Source organism: Procambarus clarkii, chromosome 11, assembly GCF_040958095.1.
Source record: "Procambarus clarkii isolate CNS0578487 chromosome 11, FALCON_Pclarkii_2.0, whole genome shotgun sequence".
Taxonomy (NCBI): domain Eukaryota; kingdom Metazoa; phylum Arthropoda; class Malacostraca; order Decapoda; family Cambaridae; genus Procambarus; species Procambarus clarkii.
In genome coordinates, this window is record NC_091160.1 from 31312857 (window position 1) to 31326941 (window position 14085).

General features: G+C 42.2%; 1 protein-coding gene across 1 annotated transcript in view; it reads right to left on the reverse strand.

Moving 5' to 3' along the window:
- sotv (exostosin glycosyltransferase sotv) overlaps positions 1-13989 on the reverse strand; it is a 47358-nt gene extending 33369 nt beyond the window's left edge. Inside the window, exons 1-6 of the mRNA XM_069322456.1 lie at positions 13856-13989; positions 11476-11574; positions 10757-10947; positions 6610-6825; positions 4887-5090; positions 2438-2633 (exon numbers count right to left, since the gene is read on the reverse strand). Of these exons, the coding sequence (XP_069178557.1) occupies positions 2438-2633; positions 4887-5090; positions 6610-6825; positions 10757-10947; positions 11476-11574; positions 13856-13858 (909 nt within the window). The 5' untranslated portion in view covers positions 13859-13989. The remainder of the gene's footprint in view (positions 1-2437; positions 2634-4886; positions 5091-6609; positions 6826-10756; positions 10948-11475; positions 11575-13855) is intronic.
- Between the last annotated feature and the right edge of the window lie 96 nt (positions 13990-14085).

The following is a 14085-nucleotide window of genomic DNA, read 5'->3' on the forward strand; positions in this document are numbered from 1 at the left end:
TCAGCATGGAACCAGCACCTTCTCCCTTACGTGGCCTCAATCTCCAATCACGAGGCTCTCATGGTGGATGCCTTGCGAATGGACTGGTCGAGGTGCATTTACCTTTTCCGCATTCAATTGTTGCTCAGGGTGCTGTCCAGTCTGGAGTCATACTTGGGAAAGGTGATCCTTCTGGGTTCTTTGGTGGCCAGCCCAGCCTTCGTTTCTGGCTCTTCTGGTCCTGTGTCCAAACCCGAGCTTTTTTCCTTGGCTCAGTCTCTTATCACCAGATTGGCCCAGTGATGTACAGGTACTTCACTAGTTTGAACTGCTCTGCTCTTCACATCTGGAGTTTTTGAAGTGTTGTCACACTTCACACACACTCAGGTTGTCCACAGTGTCATCAAGTCTAGCCAGTTTGTGGTCTACCCTCCACAAATATCATGTTCTGATCGCCCAAGATATTCACAAGAATGAGGCTTTGGTTGCAGTCTTTTCTCACATGTTCTGGGTTGATATTTGGGCTCATTGGTTTTGGCATTCTAACAGGATTCTTATGGATCAGTATTTAGTCACTGTTCCTGATCTCAATTGGTTATGTTACTTGGACAGTGTTTCCTAGCCTGGATTCTGTTCATCATGGTGTCTGCTGCCTCTCCTCCTCCCTGGGAAGACCCATTTTTCTTCTTAGCTTCAGGGAGCCACTGGGGAGCTCCCCCCAGAAAATCACCATAGAATACCATAGGCCCACACCATGGGCCCACCATAGGCCCACATACCCACCACAGCCCAACCGGACTGTGGTGGGTATGTGGGCCTGCGGGCCGCTCCAAGCAACAGCCTGGTGGACCAAACTCTCACAAGTCAAGCCTGGCCTCGGGCCGGGCTTGGGGAGTAGAAGAACTCCCAGAACTCCATCAACCAGGTATCAACCAGGTAATACCAGTATTATGAAATGCCTCTTTCTGGAGAAGCCCTGGTGACTCCCTCATTCTTCCTCCTCCCTCCCTCCAGGATTGTTGCTTCATCATGGAGTTGTTGATCATTAGCTCCTGGACCAAGCTGGGGAGTCAGCTGTTGGCCGAGGCTTGGCTACCTGGTGGTGTTAATCAGTACTAACGAGTTTAAAGCTGGTTTTAGTTCTGTGTGAATTATTTGCAGAGTTACTGGGCAGTTTCAAGGCTTCATTTTCTGTGAACCTTCCGGCTGTCTTTAAAGCTTCGCTAACTTTCAAGAGGCTTTTTTTCCAATGAGGTAGAGAACTCTCACTCCACCCTGTGCCTCTATAAGGGGAATAGGTTCTGGCCCTGTGGACCAAACAAAATTTCTTCAACTAACAGGACCTTTTAGAATGGAGCAATCTATTGCTCCATTCTAGCTATCTTGCGATCAGCAAGATAGCTACAGGGAACCACTGAGGCTCCTCCAGAAAGAAGCATTTCATTACATTCAATGCTTTTTTTTTTAGTTTCCACCTTATGCAAATTTGTTAGTAGCAAACACATGGTTAATTTAATGAACAAAATTACAATAACTGCTCAATGATTCAATGTATTTCCATGTCTCTTCAATGATCTTCCTTTTACACAAATATAAGTTTATTTTTCATCCCCTTGCTCATGCTCACTTTTAAAATTCTCCAGAATTGTAGCAAAATGCATTTAATATATTTTATTCTTTTATAATTAAATCTATATATTTTGTCATGTCTTGAAGATTAAAGCTAAATCTACTTCACTGAATGCTTAATACAACTTGAGAAAGATACTGGAGGGGGGAATCACCACTTTTCCAGCATTTATAATCTCTCATTCCTTATGCTCTTTATTCCTTCATCCTTATTTTTACAAATTAACTGACATGTGTCATTGTCATTAATCTTTTATATACTGTATTATATAATAACCTTATATAATATATAATAGCCAAACTCTTACAAGTCAAACATGGCCTCAGACTTGGGGAGTAGTAGAACTCCCAGAACCCCATCAAGCAGGTATCACCATTCTTTAATTTCACGAACAGGCTTCTTACAAGTAACATACAAAAGCTGTTTTACATTCTAGAGCAAGTATGTTCTCTAGATTTGCTAAAAAAAAAAAAAAAAAAAAAAAAAGGCCTTACCAGAAACAAATGAACCCAAGCAATCCAACTATCCTATCTGGCGCATACCTGGTGAAGGCTCTGGGAGTTGCTCTACTCCCCGAGCCCAGCCTGAAGCACACTTATCATGGCCAAGGAACAGAAAACATCAATATTACAGTGCTTTGACTTTCACCAATACAGTACTGTATATCGCATTTTTAAGGGATTGTTGATTCGTTAACAAATGTAATGTATTAGACGAGGGGATGTAACCAGCTATCTAAAATCCAAAATTATCCACTAATAAGTATAAGTAAAAATGTTTTACTGAATGCAAACATGAAATAATGTGTGTGCATCCTCAAGCTCTTACCCTTAGCACCTCTGGGTAGGAAAATATCTTCGACCCACGACACCTGACTGTGAGGTTAGTGAAGGGCTGACACTTGTCCAAGATGAGCAAATCATTATGCTGCATCTGTTTGTTCTTATGCTGGCCCTCCAGATCCTCACGGTAGTCTCGATGGAGGTTGATCTGTGATGATACCACAAACCAGCGACGGGATGCCCTGTTGTGTGTACACAAACAATTTAAAATTCATGCCCTTCTTGCTTGCATTAGCAAATATGAAATACAGAACAATCATATACAATACTTAATGATAATTTTGCCATTTTCTCGTGTGAGCTGTTGAGAGAGAAACCGAGACAATCGTCTGATGTAATACCTAAAACACCACTTCCTAATGAGCCTCACTTTTGTAGGTCTATTATAAATACAATACAGGGGTACCTCGGTTTAAGAATTTAATCCGTTCCTGTAGACGGTTCATAACCCGAAAATTCATAAACCGAAGCAAAATTCCCCATAAGAAATAATGGGAAATGAATTAATCCATTCCTGACTCCCCAAAAACTTTATTTCAAAGTAAATTTTATACCTAATTCACCCAAATCTTCACTATAAAAGTATGTTCAAGTTATTACTTACCCTTGCAGATGACTCCTGTTGACGTATGGAAGATGGTGAGGAGGGGGGAGGAGGAGAGGTGTTACTGTTTGGAAGAGGAGTCCCCTTCCATTATAACATCAGGCAGTGAAGATTTTTCTGGGGTGCACTCTCTGGCACATTTTGTCTGCATACCACTAGGTCCTGGTTGTGGCTCCACTAGGTCCTGGTTGTGGTTGGTTGTGGCTTGATTTTCTCACTTTTCTCACAAGGAAACATTCCATTGAAGATTGTTTTTCCCTTCTTTGCAACACTTGTCTGTAGTGAGGCATCACATTGTCATTAAAAAGATCAATGCAATGGCCTACTACAGCTTTATCTGGGTGATTCTTTTCAGCAAAACTTTGCAGTCCTTCCCATACTGCACACATTTTCTTAATTAATGAGGAAGGGACATTCACATTCTCTACTGCCTCCTCTTCCTTCCCTGAAGATTTGTTGTACTGCGTAGCTAATTCAACAACACGAGTACCATTTTCATGCTTATGAATGATCTCGCTTTTCCTCTATGCTCATTCTCACATGTGATTTCTTGCGTTGAACCTTACCACTGGCTTTCTTGGGACCCCATGGCGAGATATACAATAACAACTTTTATGCTCAAATGGCCAAAAATCTGACAAAAAACTGTAAATTCTTGTGAAGAATTCAGGCGGGATAGTCACTGGGCGTGAGGCACTGGTAAACTGAGGCGCGATCGCCATGCCACCATGCTCTAGGTCGGCCGTACGCGTATCAACAAACTCGTATCCCAATGAAAAGTTCGTATCCTGATTTGACTCATAATACCAACTTAGTGGTTCGTTATGGTGAACAAAACATGCAGATACTTATATATAACCTGTGTATATAGTGTAATAACCGACAAAGTATTTGTTCACTGTTTGATGAACAAAATAATTGAATCAGCAATATGCACACCATATTTTTGAGTACATCGATGATTCACTCATTTTATTATATAAATATATCACACTACACACTATTGAGTAATATTACAGCAAAAACAACAAAAAATCAGAGACATTGAAATAATTAGGTAATTATCTCTTTGTGGCCACTCCTGCCTGACAGCTGGGAGCAACAGACCATCTAGGACGCACGCTGAGTCAGCGCCTGTTTTTTTGCCAGACTTCCCCGCCCTATAGCGGGCAATATATGCCACTTACGACTTTTTTATTATTTTTCACATGATCAGAGAACACAAATTAACAGGCTTAGAAGAAAAAATCATTTTTTTTTTTGGTATATGCCTGTGGGTGACAAATGCTAATTAGCCCTGAGCAACACAAGGGTTAACATTTGTGGTCCATTCTCTCTAACATTATTCCTGCCACTTACCCATGCACTGTAATGATTTACTTTATATATACAGTATATAAATTAAAATTTCAATCTGTTTCAAGATGGAAGGGAGATGAGGGTGAAGGGGGAGACAAAAGGGAAGAGGAGGAGAAGGGAAAGGGCAAGAAAAGGGGAGTAAGAGGGGTAATGAGGGGAGGGAAGAGGAGGAAAGAAGAAAGTTGGAATGGAGGGGTGTGAGGAGAGACTATCCCAGGGACCCCTCCTAGTATAATATATATTCTTCAAAACTTAACACATAAAAGACACAACTTTAATAATGAATCAAAACCAGGTATGTAATCAAGAGCTTACTGTAATATTCAACTTTGAAAAAAAAAAAAAGTACACTATCTGAGAGCCACAAATTTACACATCTGCTCCATAAGTTTATCACGACTCAGCCTTAGAGTGGCGCTTCTGTATTTGGGTACAAGGGAAAACCCAATGATTTGGAAATCGCCAGGCTTACACTGGCTTTCTTCCTACAGGGGAGTCTTGGTGGGCTGGGTTATACACGGGTAGGGAGACGTCATATCCCCGACGATATGTAAATGAGGAAAATCCTCCGCCAGCCATGAGTGCCTTGCCACGTGCCAAGTTCAGTGTTGTGTCAAATATTGGAGGTGTTCCCGGCAACATGGTGAAGAGGAGATGGTTTTCACCCTCTGACCAGCTGTGGAATATAACCAAAATTATATTCAACAGTATAAAAAAAAAATCAATATGACTGCACTCTAGTTTAGTTCATTTATTATTATGCATCCCAAACCTATTCCCAAAATTATAAAGGCATATAATGGGTTCAGGAACTGAACCCAAAAATTCAATTAGCTAAGCAAATTACAGTCTAAACTAGTGGAGGGTGTACATGGCTTTAATGTATATAATAATTCATGTTGTATGGGACAGAAAGCCTGTGTATGTATATAAATATACTGACCTTCCCCCTCGATGCAACCCACAACAGTTGCTCGACTCTCGGGTATATTTACTACTAGGGGAACAGAGGCATTAGGTGAAAGAAAATGTGCCCAACCATTTCTGTTTTGGCCTCAAGCAATTACTGTACTGGCTCAAAAGTTTACATTAGCCAAAAACACATTAGTTTACCTCTCTCGCTAACACTTGATAAGCAGCTTTTGTAATGTTGGGTGTATCTTTGTAATTACACTACTGTACTGCAGTTTTAAAATATTTGTCATTATATATATTGGCATCTGCAGTTTGGTTGTATACGCTTTAACTAGAACTGTCTACCAGACATGAAAGACCTTGCATAATATAAAAAATATAAAAAATAATGGAAAAAATCTAAAATTTAATCATGGGTTAAAATAAGTACAGTACAAGACCCAATTACTACATACTGTACAGTATATAACCTTGAAATTCAGCTCAGTAGCATTCTGAACCCCATCCAAATTTTAAACAAATTAAATTTTTGTTTTTATCTTTCATGAAGTTTGGTATCACTTTTCTTTCTAAAAATTATGAATATATATTTTTGATTGTTTCCACACTCAAATAATAATCAAAGATTTTTTCCTAGAGTAAAAATAGAGCATCAATTGGAAAGAAATGCTCCTCCCGAGTAGACGCCTTGTTTGCTTCCCCCCGGATCTTTGTTAATGGGCACACCAATGTCAATGCTAACATATGCTAACATACTTGGCACTGAGCGACTATGCATCTGACCAAGACGATCCACGACACACGGCTGACCCGACACTCCAAACGGCTACCCCCTCGACAATCCACACGCGAGAGAACATAACAATGCAGAAGGGCAATTGGCTATGTACAGCAAAGCCTATTTGTACCCAACCAAACTCAATGGAACATCACATCACTCCACTTCCTTCATCTCTCCATTAACCTTATAAACTCTTGATGCCTCTCCTTACTGCAATGTTGTAAATTCCTTAGTTCTCCATATTCAGGCTTTCCACCAACATTTACTGCCATAGTCGAGTATATTTTTGTAAACAGCCATTGGCAACCAGCAGCAATATTTATACATTCTCAAAGAAATGACAGCCAAAATGGTGGCAAGTACTGTATTTCATTAACAGAAGATGGTGTCAAAATAAGATTTTGTATGATAATGAAGTGTTCATGTTACATGGTCTTTTTAATGGTGCTAAGAAAACACATATTGGCACTGAATAGTGATAAAAGCAAAATTCACTTACTAAGGAAGCATGGCCAGTGTCTGAGCGATCTTATCCTTCCTCAGGTTATTCTCATTCAACGTGTCTACTGGAGGAACGAGGATGCACGCATCGTGAGGATTGGGAGTATAATACTCGGAGTTGAGTATGGTGTCGATGATTTCAAAGAACTCGCGAGACATTGGCTTGATGGCTATGTGGTCTTCATCCACGTAGCGAGTCATGGGATAAACGTACCTGTTGATATGGACACCAATTACAGAATTATGTACCTGTACTATAGTAAAATGATACAGTACCCGAAAAAACCAGTGCTGAATGTAATGAAACATCATTTTCTGTGCGAGTCCCAGAGCCTCCCCGGAGCTATCCAGGCTAATAGGGATAGTCCTAACTTTTGGCATCAGTCGATGTGGGTGGAGTTCTAGACCTACCGGGAACCACGGCCAGAACCTGGCCCGTTCAGAGAGGCACAAGAACCAATGGCCTATAGAAATGCACATGAGATTTTGGAACATTCTATATCTGCCTTCGACCCGGACAAGCGCCCAGAAAGGTAAGCGCCTCAAAACAAACCCCTATTCTGGTGAAACCAATAAAAATAACAAAACAAGTGGACAGAACTCCCCAAGGGAAAAGAGCAAACAAGCATGACGTCACACGAGCCCACAGGTGGGACACCATCGACGAAGCCACCTGATCACCATACAAATGGTGATAAACTCGAGCCAAAAATACCAAATACAAGGACTCGAGGAGAAGAGCGAACCAGTCTTGTAACAGACCGGGCCGATCTTCTGGAAGAGGTGGAGCTGCTGAAAAACCCCCGGGTTCGGACACTGGGCAAGCAATGCCTGAAACCAAAGCTGGGCCGGCCACCACAGGGCTAAGAGGACAACTCGCCCCCTGGCAATTCTCCAAGCAAGCCAGGACCTGGAGCAACTCTAACAACTCTACCCCTGCTTGGAGGGTCGGAAAACCCAGGCGGGGTCCAATGGAGCCCAAAGCCCCCAGGCCAGCTCCTCCCCAACCCCCGGAACCTCCCCGTCAGGCCCCAGGGCAGAGTTGTCCTCCAAAGCCCCAGCCTCACAAGAAAAAGCCGGGGCAGCTGGAATAGCAGAAAGGGAATGGGCCCACTGGTCAGACCCCGGAGCTACAGCTGGAGAAACTGACTCAAATGTCTTCACAGCTACCCCGGAAGAGCAACCCCCGAAACTGCCGAGTCTCAGAAACCTCTAAACCCTGCCGAGTCTCAGAAACCTGTAAACCCTGCCCCGACCCTGAAGCCCGCAGACACTTAGGATGGAAGTGTGGGGGGAGGGGGGGGGGAACGAATGAACCACAGCAGGGAAAGAACGAGGCAGCCTCGGGACATCCGGGGAAGCATTTAACCTACCACACTTCAGCAACCTAAACCTATCCTGCAATGCGCGAGCTGCCTGCACCCTAATATTATCATCATTAGATTGGGTGAACTGAGTCACATACAAGCAACAAAGCTCGTAGGACTCTGGGTCGAATGTGTCACCGACCCAACAGGCAGCATGACAGAGGCAAAAACAATGAGCGTCGCCCTGAGACAAGGGAACAGAGCAACCCTCAAACTTGCACAAGTGAAAGGAGACTCAGGGGTCACATCCATTGGACCCAAGCGCACCGTGGGGTTTCCTAGGGCCCCTAGACTGGGTCTGCTAAGGGTTTATCCAGGCAGGGTACTGCTAACCGGCGCCCAAGCTACCAACCAACACTGCTAAAGCTGAACCCTCGGGACGTGTCCACTCACGAGGGCGAAGCAGGGGGTACCACCAAACACAAACAATCCTAATATAAAGGGGGAGGGGACACCAAGGCAGACCCCCCCGTCCACCAGGCAAAAAGAAAAAAAAAAGAAAGACTTCGCAAGAGGACGGCGTACCCAGAGGGAACAGACCCGGCTGCTTTTATAGGTGAAAACTAGCTATGCAGTACCCCGCGCCCCGACCAGTGCAAAAACTACCACTTACCCCAAGGCAAACAAGGGAGGAATCCCCCAAAACACTCGGGGCGGTCAATTGCCAAGCAGCGAAAGACCAACGGAGGTAATCCCAAGGTGATTTGTGGAAGGTAACCCCAAGTTCCTAGGGTGGTACTTACAGGGCACTTAGGGTAGGGAGCGCCCTAAGCGCATGCAGCCCAAGTACCTGTGAATATTACTCCTAGTTCGCACACCCCTGAAGAGAAGTACTGAACCCAGGCACAGGACAAAGAGAATCTGGAGCTGGAGCCACACTGACTAAGTCTAATCCCATCAACTGAGGAACTGAAGGTGTGGATCGCCAGCACGAGGGTCTGGGGCTCCCCCTTCCCCCTCCCAGGGAGGGGGAAGCTGTCTAGACATGCGGTGCGCCCCCTTTGGCGTCATGCTTGTTTGTTCGTTTGCTCTTGGGGGAGTTCTGTCCACTTGTTTCGTTATTTTCGTTAGTTTCACCAGAATAGGGGTTTGTTTTGAAGCGCTCACCTTTCTGGGTGCCTGTCCCAGTCGATGGCTGATATGGAATGCTCCAAAATCACATGTGCATTTCTATAGGCCATTGCTTCTCATGCCTCTCTGGGGGGCCAGGTTCTGGCAATTGCCCCCAGTAGGCCTAGAACTCCACCCACATCGACTGATGCCAAAAGTTAGGACTATCCCTATCAGCCTGGATAGTTCCGGGGAGCCATAAGGGCTCCCCCCCCAAGAAAAGTAACCTTCCTAAACAGCATTTGTCTTAATTTGTGAGCTTCCTTACTGAAGTACATGTTATACTAATAATAGAAATTTTTAATACTCCTCTTTATTATGCAATTGTTCATACAAGTTGAAACAGGCAATTTTTATATGAACAATTGCATAATAAAGAAGAGTATTAAAACTTTGTTATCAGTTTTAATACTCTTCTTTATTATGGAATTGTTCATATAAGATGAAAAAGACAATTTTTATGTTACATTCCATATTCCCAACAAGATTTGAGGCATGGCCAATAGGCAATGACACCCAACTTGGGGAACCAGGAAAACACACAGCACTAGGAATCGCAATACTTCGCCAAGGCCAGAAGAAGAGACAAAACATCGTAGTTGTATCTCCGGGGGGTGGGGGGGAAAGAGAACCCCACAGACAACTCAGCATATCAAGGGAATATTCCACAGATGTCCCCATGCCTGGAGTCAAGACGGATGGAGAGAAAAATCGGGGAGGGAGAAGGACTAGCCACTTGAAGTAAACAAAATACCAATAACACTGATCAGCTGTTGAAAAAACAGCTGATTGGGATGAAGGAAAACCGAGGGAAGATTCAACCAAACTTGGGGAAAGGCTGAAGAGAGCCCCTAAGGATCAGTTCACAGTGTGTGTAAGGCTCAGTTCACAATGTGTAAGGCTCAGTTCACAGTGTGTAAGGCTCAGTTCACAATGTGTAAGGCTCAGTTCACAATGTGTAAGGCTCAGTTCACAATGTGTAAGGCTCAGTTCACAATGTGTAAGGCTCAGTTCACAATGTGTAAGGCTCAGTTCACAATGTGTAAGGCTCAGTTCACAATGTGTAAGGCTCAGTTCACAATGTGTAAGGCTCAGTTCACAGTGTGTAAGGCTCAGTTCACAATGTGTAAGGCTCAGTTCACAATGTGTAAGGCTCAGTTCATTATGTATGAGGCTCAGTTCATTGTGTATGAGGCTCAGCTTAGAGAATTAAATATCAGATTTAGACCTGCTACCGGGTCTAAATTTACAAAAATTATTACAGTAATATAATACTGTTCAACCAATGCTCATATTTAATATACAGTACTCATATAATTTAATTTTTTATTTTTTTTATTTATATATACAAGAGTTCTTACATTCTTGTACAGCCACCAGCACGCACAGTGTTTCTGGCAAGTCCTTAATCTTAATTTTCCACAGAATATGACCCACCAAATCGTTTAACAACCAGGTACCCATTCACTGCTGGGTGAATAGAAGCAACAGTTGAGGATTGGTGCCCAGTCAATCCTCCCTGGCCAGGATACGAACCCAGGCCAAAGCGCTTGCGAGTGTCTTACCACTTCACCACGGGAATTGCTAAACATGTAATATGTAATTAATGTTAAGAAACTGTATGAAGATTCAAGCAAACGTCATCTCACCACCCTCCAAAAGACTTACACTGATATACGTTGGGTCCCACTGCGGCCACAGCGATACACATTGAAGCAGTTGAAATAATGGCAGTCATCCCTGGTGTCTGTTGGGGTAGGGGCTCCTTCCTCACCCACTACTAGTTCCTCCCAGTGGTTGGTGGCTTCTAGGCTCAGGCGGGCATCTTGGCTCCCCGGAGAAAGCCCCGTAGTTAGCAGCTAAAGCAGGGCAGAAGCAGCTTGTTAATAATACATCATGCTTAGCTATATTATGCCAAAATAAACTAAGGAGAAATTTTAAGTACAGTATATTTAAAACCATTAAATAGATTTTCCTAGGTCATTATATACAGTATTGTAACAATAACAATAATGAGAAAATTCGTAGGAGTTGTGATGAGAATTCGAACCTATGCGGTGGGTGTTCCCAAGCACTCCTACAGATTTTCTCATTGAAACATCACGTTAGTGTGATTACTCTGTGTAATAACAATAATAATTAAAATTTAAGCATTGAACATAGTGAAATGCCCTTTACTGGTGAAGCCCTGAGTAGGTCTCCAAGATGAGCCAAGTGTCGATTTAGCCACACCTTAAGGAGAAGAACCATGCTTTTGAGACTCATCCTTGCCTAAAAGGGCTTGACTGAATGAAGGCTGCTAAAGATCTTGCCTGTATGCAGGCTAAAGGATCTCACCTATATGCAGGTTAAAGAGAATCTCTTGTATGCATGTTAAAAGGACTCACCTGTATGCAGGCTAAAAGGATGATGGCAAACACAAGGACAATCAACACCGAGATGAAGAAGTTGCGGTATTTCCGATAGAATAAATTATCGAAGGAATTCTGCAAAGGACACACAGAAGAATCAATACAAAATATTAATCATAAATTCAAATATGCTAAATGAAACTCGGCTTCAAAGTTAATATGATAAAATAATCCAGAGTATATCTGGATATCCAGATAATGTACTGTATTTTTTTTTTTTTTAAGCTACGTACTAAGTTTAGATGGAAACTTGCAGCTTTTCCCAGTCAGTCATTTTTATTTTAAGGTGACCATTTGATTTCTTTGTTTCAACCTTTCTAGTATTTTTTCCATTTACTCCATGTGCTTCCAGTTTCTGTGCCAGTCTTTTACATGTGGTACGTTATCAAAAGTTTTAGAAAGTCCACGTACACTACATCTACTGCATGTTTTTGTCTGTGAAGTTGGTTACTGTTTCCAAAAATGTGAGCAAGTTAGTTAAGCAGGATTTATTTACAGTATAACAAAATCATGTTGTGATGCAAGAAGAGTGATGGTGTTCTCTCTTAGGATTCTCTGTGATCTTGTCAATATGTGAAGTTTGGGTAATTGGTCTGCAATGTTCTGCTTGAACATTGATGCCTTTCTCAAAGACAGGTTTGACATTTGCATATAGATACCTCGATCACTCCTAAAGCCACTTGGACTTGTCGGTGCAGCAAAGGCCTCGCTACTTGCAGGTCAGCATTTGATCCCTGATGGTTCAAGAGGTTGGGCATTGTTCCAACATTCTGTCCCCCTTATCTCAACTCCCAATCTATCCTTGTAACCCTTTCATGTGCTATATATTCATACCTGTTTTGCACTTTCTCCTCATTGCAACTACAGTATTAAATTTGTTTTGTGAAGTATCTACAGGATGATGCACTTAATTGTACATTCAAATGAGAGGATACAAGCCTTATAACCTCTCATACAATTAAAAATGGCATTTGATCAGGTCTTGCTAAAATTGGACACCTGCAAGCATAACACAAGCATAGCCACAGTTTGTCATTATCTCTACTCCAATTTGCTCCAGACTAAAACTAACCATGCACAGTACCTGCACTAACAAAATATTTTCACCTAACCAAAGAAAATGACCAAATACCAGAAAAGGGAGGCTAGTTGGGATGAGTGCTGTAATTACCTAAGTGTAGTTACAGGATGAGAGCTACGCTCGTCCCATCTTCCCAGTACTCTGTCACCGACCCAATATCCCGCAGAAGAGCCGGAGCGAAAAAGGCATTCATTAAGATGAGCTTTGAAATTACCGACGGTTTTGGCCTCCACCACCTTCTCAAATTGTAAGCCACTGTAGTTGTAAAATGTGGAGTTGGCCTGATACTCCTAAGAGCATATGCCAGTAACAGTTTAAACAAACCTGAGGGGTCCGTCTAATTACCGCAAGCTACCACAAGCTACACAAGCTTCACAAAGCTTCCTGGCAATACGTTAGTAATGAATAAATATGATATGTTAGGTTAGGTTGACCTGACCTAACCTAACCTAACCCAATCAACGCTTGGATCGTTGACTTGATTTGGCGACACCAGCTCTTTATTTTCGTCTAATTTCTTTATAAAAAGATACCTTTTTCAGATTAAAATTATGTTTTTTCGTGTTGTACATTCAGCATCAACATTATAATGAGTAAATATATCATATTTATTATTACTAACGTATTGCCAGGAAGCTTGTGTAGGCTTGCGATAATTAGACGGACCGAACCTGAGTACCATTTACTTAACCTAAGGCATGGATGTAAGTTATTTGGATACTGCACTATTTGGGTACACTATCATAAGTGGCCACACTGAAGGATTACAAAACAATAGTGAATAATAATCATGCAAGTGCACAAGGCTACAATGTATGAAACATACAGAATACAAAATTATTATCCAGATACAAAAATAAGTGTAGGCCATAGGGCCTACACTACAAAGTACCCTACTATGGAACAAGAGACTTGGCCTAATTCTAAGACAATTATTGAGAGAGTGCTAAGCCACTGGGGATCGAACGCCGACCCTGCAAGGAGGAGGTCGTCACAATATTGCCCAGGACATGTGAATGCCAGTGTGATGTGTATAGGGCGAATCTTGCAAAGAAAATGTTCTAGCATTAACTACATAACATCTCAGTATTGGGAAAGAATTAGGTGCCTTAACTTGATCTAAATTTAATCTTCATAATTTGGGCAATTTACAGATACCCAAAAAAGAAAAGCAAGATTACTGCAACTTGTTAAACAAAAATTTGTCCACTTAAAGCATTTGTACCACTTCTACTTGTTGTAACAGAGGTTACATAGATGAAAGACACATCTTACCATAGTGAGGGCCTCACAAACACAGTATACTGGCACAATACCATGCTACAGTTCACTGAGGGTCGGGGACGCTACACCCAAAAACACACATATACGGACAAGTGAGCCACTCATATGGATAAAGACAACACCTACAATAACAACCATAACCGTAATTCAGAACAGCCTTAACGTAACAAAAACACTACACTTAAATCTTAAATAAATTTCTATTTAATCTAGATCATTAT